The 18,450-nt window shown below is 40.0% G+C and overlaps 1 protein-coding gene across 1 annotated transcript in view; it reads left to right on the forward strand.

Moving 5' to 3' along the window:
* Positions 1–18,450, forward strand: part of dock5 (dedicator of cytokinesis 5) — a 35,236-nt gene that overhangs the window by 9,070 nt on the left and 7,716 nt on the right. Inside the window, exons 12-43 of the mRNA XM_028995911.1 lie at positions 56–198; positions 2,827–2,952; positions 3,070–3,194; positions 3,713–3,811; positions 4,197–4,269; positions 5,142–5,245; positions 5,713–5,890; positions 6,216–6,313; positions 6,398–6,487; positions 6,564–6,664; positions 7,103–7,237; positions 7,311–7,422; positions 7,771–7,841; positions 8,073–8,179; positions 9,072–9,208; positions 9,491–9,586; positions 9,730–9,828; positions 9,971–10,141; positions 10,228–10,328; positions 10,891–10,949; positions 11,203–11,357; positions 12,014–12,099; positions 12,575–12,731; positions 14,150–14,190; positions 14,270–14,360; positions 14,689–14,808; positions 15,035–15,124; positions 16,053–16,157; positions 17,094–17,235; positions 17,394–17,475; positions 17,567–17,651; positions 17,906–17,992. Coding sequence (XP_028851744.1) covers positions 56–198; positions 2,827–2,952; positions 3,070–3,194; positions 3,713–3,811; positions 4,197–4,269; positions 5,142–5,245; positions 5,713–5,890; positions 6,216–6,313; positions 6,398–6,487; positions 6,564–6,664; positions 7,103–7,237; positions 7,311–7,422; positions 7,771–7,841; positions 8,073–8,179; positions 9,072–9,208; positions 9,491–9,586; positions 9,730–9,828; positions 9,971–10,141; positions 10,228–10,328; positions 10,891–10,949; positions 11,203–11,357; positions 12,014–12,099; positions 12,575–12,731; positions 14,150–14,190; positions 14,270–14,360; positions 14,689–14,808; positions 15,035–15,124; positions 16,053–16,157; positions 17,094–17,235; positions 17,394–17,475; positions 17,567–17,651; positions 17,906–17,992 — 3,466 coding nt within the window. The remainder of the gene's footprint in view (positions 1–55; positions 199–2,826; positions 2,953–3,069; positions 3,195–3,712; positions 3,812–4,196; positions 4,270–5,141; positions 5,246–5,712; positions 5,891–6,215; positions 6,314–6,397; positions 6,488–6,563; positions 6,665–7,102; positions 7,238–7,310; positions 7,423–7,770; positions 7,842–8,072; positions 8,180–9,071; positions 9,209–9,490; positions 9,587–9,729; positions 9,829–9,970; positions 10,142–10,227; positions 10,329–10,890; positions 10,950–11,202; positions 11,358–12,013; positions 12,100–12,574; positions 12,732–14,149; positions 14,191–14,269; positions 14,361–14,688; positions 14,809–15,034; positions 15,125–16,052; positions 16,158–17,093; positions 17,236–17,393; positions 17,476–17,566; positions 17,652–17,905; positions 17,993–18,450) is intronic.

The following is an 18,450-nucleotide window of genomic DNA, read 5'->3' on the forward strand; positions in this document are numbered from 1 at the left end:
TTTTTTTTCTCTTTCATTTTCCATCATCATCTTTCTACATCTCCCTCTTTGTCAGGATTGCCATGGAGACCTCCATCCGGCAGAGACAGTTGATTATGTCTCCTCTCATTCCATCAAAGATCATTGGGGAGAGTGAACCCCTCACTACAGTCTTCAACAAGGTCATTGCCAACCGGGAGGTCAATCACAAAGGCCAGGGTAAAGAAAGAATATGGTTTCTAAACAACAAAAAGAAAAGATAAAAATGAGCCAGCAGTGTTCAACCAACGTTTGATCAACAAAGTACTTATCTGTCTGCTTTTTTAAACCAAATGTTTAATTTTTTTCAATTAAATGAAAATGATTATACAAAGCATATGGGGAAAATATTTCCCCACAAAAAAAGATTGAGATGTTCAATCTGGTTCTGGTGGCCTAGCGGGAAACGAAACAGACCCATAATCAGAAGGTTGCTGGTTTGATTCCCAAACTGCCCCGGTCCCCACACTGCTCCCCGGGCGCCTTTCATGCCCACTGCTCACCAAGGGTGATGGTTAAATACAGAGGACACATATGGATGTGTGCACCAAGTGCTGTGCTGCGCCGCAGTGTTTCGCAATGACAACCACTTCACTTCACTTTTCACATGGTGAACAGTGGTTCATTTTGTACAGGTATAATCAACTTTCAGCAAAATGGACTTTTCCCTCTCTAGCATCTCCACAGGAAATATAGAAAAGGAAGTAAGATAGCATTATTGAACCTTAGCTGGGCTATGGGCTTCTAAACCAGTTATACAGTTGCGCTTGTGCAACTGAATCGGCCTAACTACGCAACAGGGAACTTTTGGGGAAAAGCAGGCCTGATTAATAATAATGCCACTGATTTCTTGATCTGAAAGAGTTGGACCAACTCACACAGAGCGTGTGTCGTCCATTATAAAAAGGCTGCAAGAAGATTTGAAAGGAGCCATGCTGTTTCCAAAATGTGCCTTGCCAATACTGGGAGAACACAATCAGTCTGAGAGGACACTTTGCACACTTTGTAAGGAAATGATAAAATACCTTTTCTGAGCAAATTATGTTTGCTGTTTCAGAGGCAAGTGCAAATCTGTTCATCTGTCTGTGTGTCTGTCTATCTATTGTAAAGAGTTACATTATATAATGCATTATATTGTCTTTAGTGCAGGTTATTGAATTGTAACTCCTGTATCATATGTGTAATGATTGAACGGATGATTGAAAGTGAAGTTATTGTCATTGTGAAACACTGCATCACAGAACACGGTGACACAACAAAATGTGTCTTCTGCTTTTAACCCATCACCCTTGGTGAGCAGTGGGCAGCCGTGACAGGCACCCAGGAAGCAGCGTGTGGGGACGGTGCTTTGCTCAGTGGCACCTCATTGGCACTTTGGTGGCTCAGGATTCAAACCGGCAACCTTCTGATAATGCCATCAAACGACGAGAACCATATTTCATTCCATTTTGTTTGTTTGATTTTAATTATAATAAAAACACACACAGATGACTGCATACATAGTTAACAGTAGTTTATATTTTATTCAAAACCTCCACCCTACATTTTTACATTTAAAAAATTTAAGTGTTTTTGATTTAATAAGTCTCAAATTGAGAATTTATTCATATCTTCTGATGAAGAGCTTAAATTGCTATATACATCTCAAATTATGCCCAAAATGTCACTTACACAGATGTAGTTATCACCCATCAATATCTTTGTACGTGTGAAACATGTCTCATCTTTAACAAGTCCAAATGTCTTGCACTTGTCAGTAGCGGAGCCCAGGAAATTTTCAGTGGGGTGGCTAGGATAGATCTGTGGTCATTTTGGGGTGGCGTACATGTCTCACAGGAAATATTATTTAATCCTATAATGCCATGCCTAACATATGTGAGACAGGCATGTCTCAGACCCACTGAATTACCATGAGATATAAACTTTGCAAAAACCCTTTTGTATATAATCTGATGCTTTTTTTTCTACCTTTTGCACTACGAGAATTCTCACATACCGCCAGTATAAAGGGAGATTTAGTGGTAATGACCTCAGTGGTCATTTATTTTTATACCTTTTGTCTTTCATAGTCCAATTTACAGGTTGAAATGTGATATTTACAAGAAATAATTAGACTCAAGTGCTTGAAGGCAATTTGAGTGATATAGAGGTCCTTGTAGAGACAGATGTCGAAGTGGAAGATGGAAGTACGGTATTTTTGTACTTGAATGATAAACATGTTCCAAAAACTTTTTTGGGAATTTCGCGCGACCCCTAGACCCACCGAGGCAAGTCATATTTCAAACCTTGTGGAAAGTGTCGGGAAGTGCCATTGCAGTTCTTGAATGGCCAATAGTGCTAGAATGGCCGAGGGCTACCCCAAGCCACCCTACACCTCCGCCACTGCTTGTTGAGTTTTTTTTTTTTTTACCAGTGGTGTTGAGGAACAATCTTCAGGCCATGTGCTAGCAGTACTGTGGAAAAAGGATTACGAGAGCTGCTTCAATTGATCAAATTTTTACAGTGTAGAGGACATTTTGGTGATGTCATCACGTGTAAAAATCCCTTTTTTAAAAAAACATGTCCTTGATGCTTCACATTTAAACATTGTGTTTTTCATGTCACAACATGATCCTTTAGGAAATATGGGACAGGCCCTTAGTCTGACTAATTGCAGGTTCTGCATAGTTGTAGAATGACTGAGAGCAGGTTTGTGGCTAGCTTACTCGCCAGGAGAACAACTAGCAATAGCCCAAAGAGGGCTAACATGTATGCGTAAAGATGTCATCATCCCCCTCTGATCCCACACTTTGTTCTTTGGATCGTCAGGACTGTTTGTGACTCTCAAGCTGCTGCCCGGAGACGTGGCGCAGGTCCAGAAAGATTACCCACACCTTGTAGATCGAGCAACCACCATCGTCAGGAAAATGGGATTTCCTGAAATCATCCTGCCAGGTCTCCTACCACCACATCATTGTTCAGTTTTTGCCAAATTGGAAACAGCCTTATCTTGTATCGCCGCATTGATGTGTAACAGTGATTCATATGCATGGTTCTGTGTGCTTTAACCAGGCAACGTGAGGAATGATATCTATGTGACTCTACTCCAAGGGGAATTTGACCGTGGCAAGAAGAAGACGCCCAAAAACGTTGAAGTCATAATGAGTGTGCTGGATGATGACGGCAATGCCATGGAGGTGCACTATTGTCTCATTTCTTACAGAACTTTAAATGCCAGTAACATCATTATATGCCAGACTACTTCTTTTTTTTTTCTTCTCTCCGCCGTTGGTTCAAGTTAATGCGAAAAATTGCATTAGTCTGACCAATGCCGGACTGTTAAAATGCATGTAAACTTAATGGTCTGATTGGAATTGTACTAAATTGGAGCAAAATTCTGAAATACTTCTGCTTGTATACTGGATTAAGTAGTCCAGTTAAATGGCCTAGTTGAGCTATATAACCACAGCTGCTCTGTGGAAATGTACTGGCTGACTGTTGTTCACAGGAATCTGCCTGCTTTACTAGAAACAGCCCTCTTACAGCACAAATTGAAGTGTTTAGCAATAGCCTTTAAACCTCTCCGCCCTGTCAAATGTCTCACTGAGAGCACCTAGTAGTAGTTTGAAAACATAATATTCTCATATGTGCCATTTTCATAATAATGAGACTTTTTTTATCAAATCTGGTGGATTCTTTCTTTTGATTCCTGCAGAATGCATTATATCCAGGAGCAGGGTATGATGGAATTACAGAGTACAAGTCTGTCATTTACTATCAGGTTAAACAGCCCTGCTGGAACGAGACCATCAAGGTACTGAAGGATTACAGCTTTGCATTTCTTATTATCATACTGAGAAATGTCCTATACACACATTTGCTGTCAAAAACAACAGGCATCAACATTGCATATATAATCTAACAATAATAACCATGGTTTCTTTAAATATTAAAAAGTTTTATTCAAATTGTTTACTTAAGGTGATGGAAAATTTTGTACTGTAATGTGATATAGTTGTTTCAAGATCTGTAGAATGATTCTTAAAGAATAAATATATCGAGAACTTTTGTGATTATAGTGACGCTGTAAATGTAAATGAACAGAAACCACCAGTTTATTAAATCTTAAATGATCTGTATGCAAATAGAGCAGTGAAGATCATTAACAGTGTTATTCCCCTGCTGGTTATGTGTTTCAGGTAGCAATTGCCATTGAGGATGTCTGCCGCTGTCATCTGAGGTTGATTTTCAGACACAGGTCTTCTCAGGACTGTAAGCATCCCATTCCTTTTCTCTTCCTGACACCAGGCCTGCCTCTAAACTACATTCTGCTCAGAGTAGCTTCCTTTTAATCTTCCGCCATTCTGCTCAGCCGGACTCTGGTCGGTGCTGTCAGCACTCTAATGGCTTCCACTGATCTTCAGTATGTACTCGTCTGAGTCATTCTGGTAGAGAGCCTCTGCCGGTCCTGAGTATTAAAGGCCTCTGCGTACGTTAAAGCACCGCTGCACTTGCAGCAATAACAGCCGAGAGAGGGAGCGAGAATTCAAATCAGCGCTTCCTTTATTATGAGCTTGCATGATATATACATTGCACTGGGGAGATGGCCCAGTTTCTTCACATTGCCCAAGAGGGTGCTGATGAAATAGCTCCATTTTGGTATGTGACAAAGAACAGCAGCCGACAGGAAAGGTTGAAAGCAAATTCAGTTTTCATTTTATTGTTTTTTGTGAACAAAAGTTTATCAGGTTTTTTTTTTTTTTTTTTTTTTCCATATTAACAAAAAGCACAAAAACAGTACATTAAAATGATTGGGATGTGCATTAAAAGAAATTTGTCAGGGTAATCGTTGCATTGTGCAATTTAGCATATGATAATCCAGGATTAATGGAAAAACTTTGTATTATGGTTCATTTTTAAATGTATTATAAATTTTTTTTAGTCATGCTTTTATAAAAGCTCAAGTCAGGGGTGTGTATTGCCTGTTCTTTTATGGAAACATCATGACACAAGTGCATAGTCGATTTAGTCGAACAGTTATTTGACATTAATGCATTTTTGTTATTGTTAAGCTTACCTGTTTTGATTTGAATCTTAGGTGATGTTCATTGCCTTTTGAGAACCACAATGTATGTCCTTTTCAGCCAGAGACAAATCAGAGAAGCCCTTTGGCATGGCCTTCGTGAAGCTGATGAAGAGCGATGGAACCACGCTACGAGACGGCAGGCATGACCTCATCGTCTACAAGGTGAACCCTTGCTGATGTTTCGAAACATGATTGGGTATTTCTGGATATCTTTGGCTATTTTCTTGTGTTGATTTCTGGGTAGGAGCTTAAGAGATGTAGCTCTGATGCGCTCATGCACTATGAATCACTATTCCTCCCAAGAGTTTTTAACAGACCGAGATGTAGTGGTCCAGACTTCAAGGGAAGTGAGTGAAAGAGGGACACAAAGGGAACCCACACTCGTCCCGGTTCTGTGGATTTGAAAAATGGCATCTGCACTCAGAGCGATTACAGTGTGTTTGTGCCTTTATTGAACTTGCTGGCACATTCATCACAAACCCTGTACAACATCTTTGTCCAAGGACCTGACATTTTGTCAAAAGCCTGGGGGCAAGCCATATAGTGGAGCGGTAGCGCATGCTGTTGTGTAGTGCAACCTGTCGATACCCCATCAAATCAAGAGTTCCCTCTGCTCTTAAATGCCCCAGGTTGAGAAGAAGACAGAGGACGCAAAGACCTATCTGAACCTGCCAGGCACGCTGGCCGAGGTTGAAGACAAGGAGCGGCAAACTGGCAAACAGTTCCACCACACTGGAGTCATTCCCGTCACTAAAGACAGCTTCTTAATCTCCACGCTCACTTGCTCTACAAAACTCACCCAGAACGGTGAGACAAATAGGGAACTTCATGGGAAAATACATGTGTGCATGCATCTCATTTGCAATATGTCCCTTAATATGAAATCATTTTAATTGAATTTCTAATTCATTTTTTTTTATTAATTCTGTATTAATATTTTGTGTCTTCCATACCCCTGGGAGCTAGTATTTTGCATCATTTGCTGAAGCTCCAAATAATTTGAACATGCAAGTGTAAATATTGAAATAGCTCTGGCTGTTTATATGAATTTTATTTATCTGTGGCTGGAAGGAAATGAATAAATCATCAGTGAACGAATGAGAACATTTTAATATTTCCTTATACCTGTCAGTGGATCTGCTGGGTCTTTTGAACTGGCGGTCCAACCCAGAGGAGCTTGGGCAGATCCTTCAGCGGCTGATGGAAGTAGATGGAGGAGAGATTGTCAAGGTGAAAAAAGGACTTTGTAACTGAATCCCAGAATTGCCTCCAGAGAAGACTCTTCAGTATCTCATTGCTTTTTTTTGGCCTCAGTTTCTGCAAGACACCTTAGATGCTCTTTTTAGCATTATGATGGAGACCTCAGAAGAGGACACCTATGACACCTTGGTGTTTAATGCTCTGGTGAGATTTTTTTTTCTTTGGTTAGCTTTCTCAAAGTGTGTAGTTCTATGAAATGTATACAAAAACGTCTTTGCAGGTTTTCATCATTTCACTCATTGGAGATATCAAGTTTCAACATTTCAATCCTGTTCTGGAGACGTACATCAACAAGCATTTCAGTGCAACACTAGCTTACAAGTGAGTCCCTTATCACATGCACAAAACACTTACTTAACCAGTAAATGTTGCACTAATTTACTCTACAAAGTAATCAAATAAATAAATAGACACAAATACAAATAATATAATGATGAAAGAATGAACAATTTTGGTAGAGACCTATTTTTTTGTTGTTGATGAATACGTGCTGTTACTGTTCTTATTAAGTTTAAATATTTTTTGCAACCCTTCATTAAAATACTTTAACTCCATATTTTCATTTTTTCAAAACGAGAATCTTAATGTCAATTTGAACACAGACTGCTTTTCAAATTAAGTTTCTTGTCAAATGAATTTATGTTACTGTTCAGATTTATGTAAAATATGTGTCATGTTGATTGGAACATGGAGTGAAACAGGGTTGATTGGAACATGGAGTGAAAAATGTTTCTTGACACTTCGTTCCCTTACTTATAGGAAGTTGACCAAAGTTTTGAATCACTATGTCGGGAATGCAGAAGACCCTGCTCTGAGTGAAAGGCTTTTTGCAGCTCTGAAAGCCTTTAAGTACCTCTTCAGGTTCATTGTGCAGTCACGAGTCCTTCACCTCAGGTATGGCCTGGCATCCTGGCACCTGACATCACACTGTTCCTTTTTCACATTGTGTTCTTCTTCTGGCTTCAAGGTTCCATGGGAACAGTGAAGATGGGGATGAGTTCTTCAACTCAATTCGGACACTTTTCCTCTCTTTCAATGCACTGATGGACAGGCCACTGGATGAAGCAGTAAAGATAAAGGTGGGCATTGAACAAGTCATGGTAATTAACCGTTAATACAAGTCAGAAGCACTAAAGAGGCCAAATGGGAGTTCTACTCTGGTGCACACATCAAAAAGTGAAGCTGAAGGCCGGAGGCAGGGAATACCCTGGAGACGGCAACAAGAGCTGTGAAATCATTGAAAGTGACGACTTGGGGTTAGTGAGAACACAGAGGGCCTTCTTTGTGTTTTGTGACACACATAAGCCTCTTTGCGTTTGCATTAAAGCGGTGTTGAATCAGAGACGAACTGCTGTGTTCTGTGAACTGAGGTTTTCATGGATTTTTTTTGCTTCTCACGCTTTTTGTTTTTATTTGGCTTGTCCCAGGGGGCCATACTGAAATACCTCCCTACCATCATCAATGATATCCTGCATGTCTTTGATCCTGTTGAACTCAGGTATGTCTGGGTTTAATCTGTAAACTGTCTTATGCTGTCAGGTCACCAAAGTCTGAAAATGATGCCACATTTCATATTTTGCAGCAAAAAGGAATATTTGAATTATGACAAGTTCCCTTTTGTTGGATTCTTGCGGCGCTCTGGTAGCGGTTTTATTAATGTCTTTTTTTCCCCCCTGTGCTGTCTTTCTCATTCTCCTCTCTTCAAAATTGATATAACTCTTCTAATCAGTGTTCATCTGACCAAGTTCATTGTAAGTATCCCGGACACTCAGCTGGTGCGACAGAAGATTGGCTGCATGTGTAAGATCGTGGAGAGTGACCTCTTCAAGCAGTCGGGTAAGATGTCCACCATTCTTTTGGATGATTTAAAGTGATTGTTGAATGCCGAGGACACATTTCATTGTGTGCATCACAATAACAATCAACCTTAGTGAGCAGCCAAGAAAGGCGCTTGGCGATCAGTGTGAGCGGACCGTACTTTGCTCAAGGGCACCTCAGTGGCACCTTAACAGTTCGTCATTCAAACCAGCAACCCTTTGGTTACTAGTCCACTTCCCTACTTGCTCGGTCTCCACTGCCCGACATTTCTCATACACTGTCTACAAAAAACACCCTTTCCAAACACTTTGCATGTGAAGCAAATAAACAAGAGAACAGCCGGCTTAGAAACTACTCTGTTGACCATGAAGCGATCAACCAAAAGCAGAAATGTAAACATGTCATTTCTTTTATGGAAGGTTTGCCTATTTAATTTTGTTCATGGCCAAATCTTGTTAGAAGTGAAGTGTTGGAGATGAATAGTCAAAAATCCTGCAAGTAAGAACTGAAAGATTGGCTGTATATAGCAGCCTTAGAATATTTACTTATTTATTTTTCTGCCAAACAAATGGTTATTCTGCTATTTTTTTCCCAGTTAAATACGATATTGTCCATGAGTTATACTGGTACTAAAGGAACTAGTGAAATGTATAATATACCCTTCTATAAACTCTTAATTGGGTAAACATTATTGTGATGGAAATAAAAACTGTTTTTTAATAAATGTATATTTAATGAATTGAATGTCAGCAGTTTGTTAGTTGTTTACAGTTGCAATATTGCAGGTCTCATATATGCCCATGGCATAATGCACAATTTCATGGATCACTGCTGTTTTTAAGCCTCTTGGACTGGCACCTTCCTACCGTGACTGTATGCCTTACCATGCGCTTCCCCTCTCTGTGTGTAGATTGCAGAGATATTCTGTTGCCACTTCTCACGGATCAGCTGAGTGGGCAGCTGGATGACCACTCCAACAAGCCGGACCATGAGGCCTGTGTCCAGCTGCTCAGCACAGTGCTTGATATGCTGGATCGCAAAGATGTGGTCAGTGGTGGGAGGTTGAGAGGATATAAGCATAGTAGAAAGCTTTTAACTGTAGGTTGTTAAACTATAATCTTCAATATTATTGTACCCTGAATATTGGGTTTTGTTGATTGTTTATGACTAGTTGTGCATTATTTACAACTGACTTCTTTATCAAAGATATGTAGACAAATGTACGTGTGTTTGTGTGTGCGTGTTTATGTGTGTCCTCCCCATGCTTCAGCAAAGGAACATAAACCTTTCCATCTCATAATTCATATGTCATGCTGCACTTGCTCCCAGGGTCCCACAGATGCCCATGTCCAGCTCATAATGGAGCGTCTCCTTCGTAGGGTCAACCGGACTGTCATCAGCATGAGCCGCAGCTCATCTCTCATTGTAAACCACCCCTTCGTTTGGTCCCCTCACTTTTCCCAATAAAAAGCCCCATTACTGGTTACTTCTTTGGAATGGTGGCCAAATGTTTAAAATGTGGTTTTTAATGTGTGTTCTCTTAAATTGAAATTGATTGTCTTTGTCAGGGTCACTATGTGGCCTGCATGACGGCCGTCCTGAAACAGATGGATGCTGTGCACTTTGCCCACTACATCAGCACATTTAAAACCAGACAGGATATCATTGTAAGAACTGTGACCATGACCATGACATTTCATAGTCAGTGAAATTAGTTCTGTGATTAAAAAAAATATTCAGAATCTTTCTTCCAAAGTGCGTGTACATGCACCTCACACATTCATTTTATGGTGGTGGGGGGGTCTACAGGATTTCCTGATGGAGACGTTCATCATGTTTAAAGACCTTATGGGAAATGTTTTTCCATCGGATTGGATGATTATGAATCTCCTCCAGATGAGGGTATTCTTACGAGCCATAAACCAATTTTCTGATGTCCTTAACATGCACTTCCTAGACCCTTCATACTTTCACCAGCAGGTAGTGTTTTTTTGGGCACGGCACAATTAGAATGTATGTATATAATGTTCATACTGTTCATGGCTTCTGTTGTTTCATTCTCCTAGCTGTGGGATAACTACTTTCACCTCACTGTGGCATTCCTGACCCACAAGTCATTGCAGCTCGAGTCCTTCTCTCAGGAGAAACGCAATAAAATCCTGAACAAGTAGGCGCCTTCATTGCATGCTTTATTGTTTAGTCTGTGTGTCCACGATGAGCAAACATAGTAAAATAAAAATATGTGTCCTGCCAAAGCAGCCAAATTTGCTGTGGCCCTGTGCCATACAGCCGAGGCAACAAATGTCAGCCGCGCCTCTCTCAGCCCTCTCTGGTGGGCTGCTGCTAGGGAAATGACTAGCTTCATTCCCAGGGCGAGAGGAAATTGTTCGGGTAAATGCTCTTTCAGAGGGGCACTCAACAGCAGAAGCTAGAGAAGCAGGGAGTGATCTGGCATCCTGTGGTCCCGCTGTGTCATTTGAGATTCGGGAGGAAGCATGTTCAAGTCTGACATACATTTGTTGTAACTGCACACGTGCAACAACATTTGGACGTTAATCAGGGTGGTATTAGCCTAGTGGGTAACGCACTCACACCACAAAGTCACAGGTACCAACAGACTAAAATTAAACTTGATGATTTTTAAAACTTCCCCATGTTATTGCACAATGGTGGATTTGATTGTATACAAAAACAGCACATTGACTGGGCTACTGTGCTTTATTCTGCAGGTATGGGGACATGAGAAAAGTCACTGGCTTCAAGATAAGAGACATGTGGTACAATCTTGGTGAGGACCCTTTATGGTTCTTATCTCCATGGAACATAAAGGCCACAGACAGACAGGATGTAGGAACAGGCACCTGCAGCCTATTCCTCCTCCTGTTTTTGTTTTTTTGTGGCAATGGGAAGTCTACCTGGTCTGCAGTGTTTTTCAGTGATTATGCAGATTAAAATGATAAATCATAATAAAATATATACTTTTTTATATAAAATATATAATACATCTTGTAATTCTAATTATTTATGCATGTGTGCCTTAGGTCCCCACAAGATGAAATTCATTCCTTCCATGGTTGGGCCTATACTGGAGGTCACCCTGGTCCCTGAGCCTGACCTAAGGAAAGCCACTCTGCCCATCTTCTTTGATATGATGCAGTGTGAGCACCATTTCAGCCCCAACCATACCTTTCAAACAGTGAGTTCCTCCTGCTGATTTAAATGAACACGGTGTGATTTAAACGTTTTGCAATCTCCACAGTGACTCATCATTCCAGTGATTGGGGAATTGGGGGAAAGTAGCCATTCATTTTACACTCTTGGCTCAAAAGAGTCCATATCAAGATTGAAATGTAGTGTTTATGGTTGAAAGGGAGCTGTGGAGCTACAAATCTGGAAAAAGATGACTCTTTGTGTGAATGATTGAAATTCGGGGGGGGGGGGGGGGGGGGGGGGGGTTGCTAGGGTACCCTAAATAAGTGCTTTTTCCATGACTGCTTACAAAATCTCAGTTATGCCTGAGGGTCTAATTCATCTATCTCATCCTTTGGCAAAGGCAAGTGTTTGGGTCTTCTGAATTGAGAATTAAATTCAATGGTATCACTGTTAACAATTGTCATCTGAACTCATTCACGGGTACAATGTAGATATTTGCTGATCTTTCCTTTCCCAGCCTTTTTTTTTTTTATGAAGACATTTACTTTTGAAGCAGTTCGTATTGTACTTCATCAGAATGTCCTGTAGTTGTTCTGATGACAGTAATGGCAGTTGTCGACCATTTTGTTTCTGTGTGTGTGTGTGTGTGTGTGTGTGTGTGTGTGTGTGTGTGTGTGTGTGTGTGTGTGTGTATTTCAGTTTGAGAATGAGCTTATTACAAAACTGGACCAAGAAGTGGAGGGTGGTCGTGGTGACAAGCAGTACAAAATTCTCTTGGAAAAGACGTAAGAAATGTCTCGTCTCATTTCTTTGTTCTCTAGTTATGACACATACACTACTATTTGGAAATGGCCTTGCTTTGCCATAAGAGTGAACAGAAACTATTACAAAAAAATCAATGAAGCTTTCAAAGTGACAGACTTGCTTTACTGAACACAGAATTCCATTAAAATTCTGAAGTAAACAACTATTTTGCTCATTACATCATCAGAAACAAGATATTTTAAATGACCATAAACTTTTAAAGAGTAATAACTTAATATTCTCATATTAATATTACATTACATAAAAGGCAATTATCAGATTTACAATAAGTAGTTACAGGGACAAGTCCCCCTGGAGCAACTCAGGGTTAAGTGTCTTGCTCGGGGAAACAATGGTAGTAATGGTTTGTACACTTTCAATCAGGCAGAGTGGTGCAAGATCTTACTTTAAAATACAAGTTTTAAAATCTACACTCATGGAGAGATCTCTCTGTAGGCTGCTGGATCACTGCAGGCGCCATCGCTACCTTTCCCAATCTGGAGAGGAGTTGGCCCACTTACTGAGCAGTCTGCTAGAGAATCTGCTGGCCTACCGCACCATCACCCATGATGAGAGTCCCGAACACCGCATGAGCTGCACTGTGAACGTGCTGGTAAGGCTCCCTCACACTGATCTGGGAGCAGCTGTTTCCAAAACCCGTCTTTGGAAACAACAATGCTGACATCGGATCTGTGTAACTGGGACACCTGCAGTGCAAAGTGCAGCTTCACAGATGTCCATTTTGCCATATGATGGATATTTAAATTAATCCATCCTGTAAGAATAGACAAGAAGTTATGCATTTACTAATAATTTATTTTAGAAACAAAAATGTTGCCTAAATTGCATAAGTGGGCACATGGGATTACTAAATGACTGGCTGACTAAAATAAGTGGGGGGATTCTGGGGGATTTTTTTAATAATGTTTCTTAGTGTAAAGGTGATTGAGTTATATGGTTATAATCATAAAGTGTAATGTGGAGTAGTCCAAATGAAAGAAACACAACTTGAATTAAACTTTATACAGTGGCAGAGAGCTGGTGGATGAAGAAAGATTAGTGTATTTCGGCCTGACTGTGTGGGGGTGTTATGTCTGAATCGGAGAGGGCATGGTGCCTTGGAAGTCTAAGAACTACCTGGTGGTGTAAGTGGCTGAAAAGACACTATCTGTCAAATACTGAGGGCCAAGACCATGCAGAGCTTGGTAACCGGGTGACGGTAGTGTTTAATCAGTGTGCTCTTTGACGGGAAGCCATTGAAGCTTAGTTATTACTCTAGCTCTTGTGAGGAGTGCAGCAGCTTTGGATTAACTGTTTAACAATGCTGACAAGCAGCCAGAAAACAAGGAATTAGAGTAATCTTAACATGAAGGAAAAAACAAGAACAAATGTTATAAACAAAGCTTTTAAAGCTTGGCAGTGTTTTAAAGTTGGAAGAAGAGGCTCATTCAGGCCTGGCCCCATAGGTTGCTAGCTTGTATGGTATATTTGACTAGCCTTGTTTTCACTCCTTTTGGATAAATCATTAGCAGCGTGATAGTGACTTCATTTCAAATAAGCCAGAAGCCACCCATTTTTATATATTAGAGATCTGAGAAGTCATGGGAGGTGTACAGCTGAATACTCCACCACATATTGCTTGTCTAGTCCAATACCACAGTGAACTTTAGTTGGCACCTTACAGTAGACAAGGTCAGACCCAGTTTTATTATCAGTATTGTGCCCTCCATATTGTAGTCCAATGATGTAGCATGGATCTGTGGTCTACATTCTTCTGCCCCTCCCAGAATAGCAAACATTTTTGGGGTGTTCAGCAATATTATCTGCAAAACGTTAACAACAGGTCTGTGTAAAGCATGACTAAAGGATCCACAACGAAAACAACCAATGCCCATGCACTGAGTTGTAGGGACGGGTATATACCATCCATCTGTCAAATTTTAGGGAATGTGGCCAAGCACCAGGTGAATACTTTTTTATTCTCTACTGAAAACTGCATTTTAATACCCCCCCCCCCCCCCCCCTCCCCAGAACTTTTACAAGGAGAAAAAGAGGGAAGACATCTATATAAGGTATGTGAAGTGTTGCAGTTCTACCGCAGTTGTACTGCAGATTGGCAAGAGATCTGCTTGACATGCCTCCTTCTTCCAGATACCTGTACAAGCTACGGGACCTGCACCTCGATTGTGAGAACTACACAGAGGCTGCTTACACTCTCCTGCTGCATGCTGAGTTGTTAGAGGTGGGAACATCTTTCGTGCCTTAACAAAATGCGTGAACAAACTCACATTTGTTCCTTTGTTGTTCACGTTAAGGGTACAACTGGTGCTTATCATTTGTTTGTTTATTTAATTATTTTTTTACATCTTTTTTTTTTTTTTTTTTTTTTTTTAATATCTACAATTATCTGCAGTTACATAAGCCATTGTGTGTGAGTACACTCTGTACCTGTCCTTGTTGAGCAGAGAACAACATTATTGCGAATCAGACTCTGGCTGAAGTTTTATGGAAAGTCTTTATAGGTGTTAAGTGGTGAAATGTTTTTTTGTTTGGTGGCGTTCTTAATACAGTGGAGTGACAAGCCCTGTGCCCCTCACCTCATCCCCCGCGAGGGATCCCCCAAGTGGACTCAGCAAGAGCTCAAAGAGAAGCTCTTCCATGAAATCATGTGCTACCTGGACAAAGGCAAGGTGAGTGTCCCTTCCCCACTCACATTCACTCCAGAGCCTGTGGATGCACACAGCACAGCACCAAATCTTATTTAATAACAGCCGGTCAGACCTTATGCGCTATCATTACAGATGAATGGGAGCAGGTGGTGGATGCATTTATGCTTGCTGTTTATATGCGTGTATGTATGAGTGCTGTTGATTTCATATGTGTGATTTGTATTTATTAATATTTTATCTTGTGCAGATGTGGGAGAAAGCAATTGAGATGAGCAAACAACTTGCCAAGATGTATGAAAACCAGATGTTTGATTTTGAGGAGCTCAGTCTGCTTCTTGTAAGAGTGGAACATCTTAATCATCTTGCATATGTATATTTGTATTGTTGTCTTGATTAAAATAGGGCTTTAAGGCCACTTATTTTGAACTGGTGCTAAGAGCAGCACTAGGCATTAAGCATATTATAAAAGGAATATTTTTAAAAGGAAAGGATTTATGCAAAGAAATGTATAAATTTACAGGCACAGATTTAAATTGTCCACAATCAGGAATGAATGGGCTCTTTGTGAGAACTGTCAATCTTCAGGCTCCTCAAATTTTATGCTCTGTTTATAAAATAATCATTAAAAATAGTGTTCTGGATGAGTAATTTTATCTATTTATGCAAGTCCTGAGGACACCTGACCTTACACTAGCAAACAAGACCCATGCTTAGTCCATAATTCTATGTTAAATGGGAGTTGTAAAATAGGGCTCTGATAAGTAGTATAGAATATCGCTATCGAAATTGGCATTGATAATCATTTTATCATCCCACCTCAGCACCCTGAATTGCAATTTAAACGACTCAAACAGGGTGATGCTGCAGCCTCTCTATTTGAATCCTGCATGTTTGCATGTCTGCAGGTTCTCTGTTGATGTGCTACTTTTACTATTACAGTCCAAAGACAAGCAGGTTAGATGTACTGGCAGCCCTACGCTGGTTCTGTATATTTACATTTAGCTATTGGCATGCAGCAAGGAGGAATTTGTGGTTTTACTAAAAAAAAAACCAACAAAAAAACCCAGCGCGGAAGGAAATGAGTAGGAGATATCAACAGCTCAGCCATGGTCTGGCCCCGGCCAACTCCCTGCCAACCTTCATTAGATTTTGTGAGCTCTAAATTAGATTTTTGTGGGATTGTGGTACAGCGCTGTGTTACTGAAGGCATCTTGAGAAACGGTCGCTCATGATAACAGGACTGCCTACCACTTTCTACTTTACAGAAACAGCAGGCCCAGTATTTTGAGAACATCATGCATGCCATGCGGCCCCAACCGGAGTACTTTGCGGTGGGATACTATGGCCATGGCTTCCCATCATTCCTCAGGGTAAACCGCTATACAGTTCCCTCATGACTTGCAGGTTCCAGCATAATTGTAATTTTTTTTTTTTTAAGAGATCATCACACTGTCACAAGCTGTAATACCCAGCACAATCTTACCAAATTATTGCAAATATAGATATGATTGTGAAATGCAGACTGTATTGTGTTTTATATATGAATGAACAATTTAACATTTATGACATTTATCAGACATCCTTATCACGAGGGACAGTCCCTCCGGAGTATCATGCTCAGGAACACAATGGTAGTAAGTGGGGTTTGAACCTGCGACCTTATGGTCTTATGGTTAATAGGTTACCAATCAGGCTACTACCAATTTCAACCGAAACATTTAGTTCATGTGCATTAAATCAACATTTTGTTCCTTGGTATTATGGCTAATGGAAAGATTTGGTAGCCTTTTGGGAGCATGCAGTTGCCCTTGTTGACATCACAAAGATGACTAATTTTTTCACCAAAGACCATGCATTTTCCCCTTTTACGTCAGTATGGGAACTAATAAATAAATCAGTGAATCTGAATCACTTAGCCCGCAGGCATTGTTGTACCACTTAATTAGTGGCATTTGACATTTTAACAGAAAGGATGAGCTGTAAGATTACTGGGCTCTAACAAATGGATAAATAAAGCCTTTGTCACCAACATTGCTTAATTGAACTCTGGCTTTAGTTTTTAGTAGCATTTAAAATATTACCCAGTGGAATGGGGAAAGTTTTTTGATTCATCTGCATCCTCGCATATGTGTTCTTTTCATTTTGGTAGAAGTAGATACAGTAGTTTACTTTTTTGTTGCATTTGGACCCTAATAGACTGAATTACTAAGTGCTGTAACTGAAGTTGTCCTACAGTCTGTATTTGAGTTCATTTAAAATGTTCTGTATTTTGTTATATCTCTCTTTTTTTTTTTTTCTTCATTAAGAACAAGCTCTTCATCTACCGTGGTAAAGAATATGAATGGCTGGAAGACTTCAGTTTGAAGCTGCTGTCACAGTTCCCCAATGCAGTGAGGATGCCCAGCACATCGCCCCCTGGTGACAACATCTATAACTCCCCCAGCCAGCGTATCCTACTAGTGTTGGATGGGTTCTCATAGGAAGCTGCTGTTTCTAATGTGCATTTAAACCCATGAAAGAAACCTTTTCATTGGCATCTGAGCATGGAATAGCTTTTCCAGTATGTTTTGCTAAACAGCCATATGTTCCTTGACACTATGGTACAGACATCCAGTGTTTCACAGTCAAGCCTGTTCTTAAGTTGCCACAACAGTTCAAGGAAAAGGGTGTTCCTGAACAAATCCTTAAGTATGACTCTTCTGAATTGTCCAGTTCAGTCTGTGATAGCGTCCAAGTAACACACCTCTCAATTTCAGCTCCGTTTTGTCCACTCTTCCAGCTACTACAGATCAAATGAAGTGGAGCAGTTTCAGTATTCCAGGCCTTTCAGGAAAGGAGAAAAGCAACCAGACAATGAGTTTGCTGTGAGTATTTTAATTGAACTGTCTCTCTGTTATTGTTCAGCATTTAACTGCACTGTACTGTACAAAAGACATAACAATACTTACAACAGAAGGGGATGTGGTCTTAGAAAACCATTCATCTTTTCAAAACTTGAAGTATTCTCATTATTAAAGGATTAGTCTAACATTTTCCTTACACTATGTTCTTGTCTCTTTTAAATAATCAGTAATTTGTCTTTGAGTTTTAAATAGATTTACAAATTAACGATTTTCAGACCATGTGGATTGAGAGAACTACCTACATCACTGCCTATCTATTTCCGGGGATCCTCAAATGGTTTGAGGTGAAGTCTGTGTCTGTGGTAAGTATCCTGTAATAGACAATTGATATCTGGCACCAAAAAGTAATTATAAAAAAGAAAAATTAAATATTACACACCAAAAATATGGAATTTTTTGTATTAGAGTATAGAAATATAGAAATACTCTAATACTCTAAAGGATACGTACTTTGAATAAAATCTGTTTTGTTCAGTGTAAATGAACAATAACTTTTGGGGAGTGAAAGCCATTGTGTAATCAATAGGCATAATAATGAATAAATTATACAATTCGCAGGTGCATGCTCATGAACAAAGCTACTTGATTACTATTACACATCATGGAAACATCTTTGCCTGGAAATGTTTTTTTTTCTTTTTTAAATCTAAACCTTTTTCTGGTTTTTACTGCTTCCATTAGTGGTTGCCATAGCGACCAGGCCTCTCCATTTTCCTCTTTCACACCAAAAATGCTGAAGTTTAATTTAATGAACTGAAAG

The sequence above is a fragment of the Denticeps clupeoides genome, chromosome 11 (genome assembly GCF_900700375.1).
Source record: "Denticeps clupeoides chromosome 11, fDenClu1.1, whole genome shotgun sequence".
NCBI classification, from domain to species: domain Eukaryota; kingdom Metazoa; phylum Chordata; class Actinopteri; order Clupeiformes; family Denticipitidae; genus Denticeps; species Denticeps clupeoides.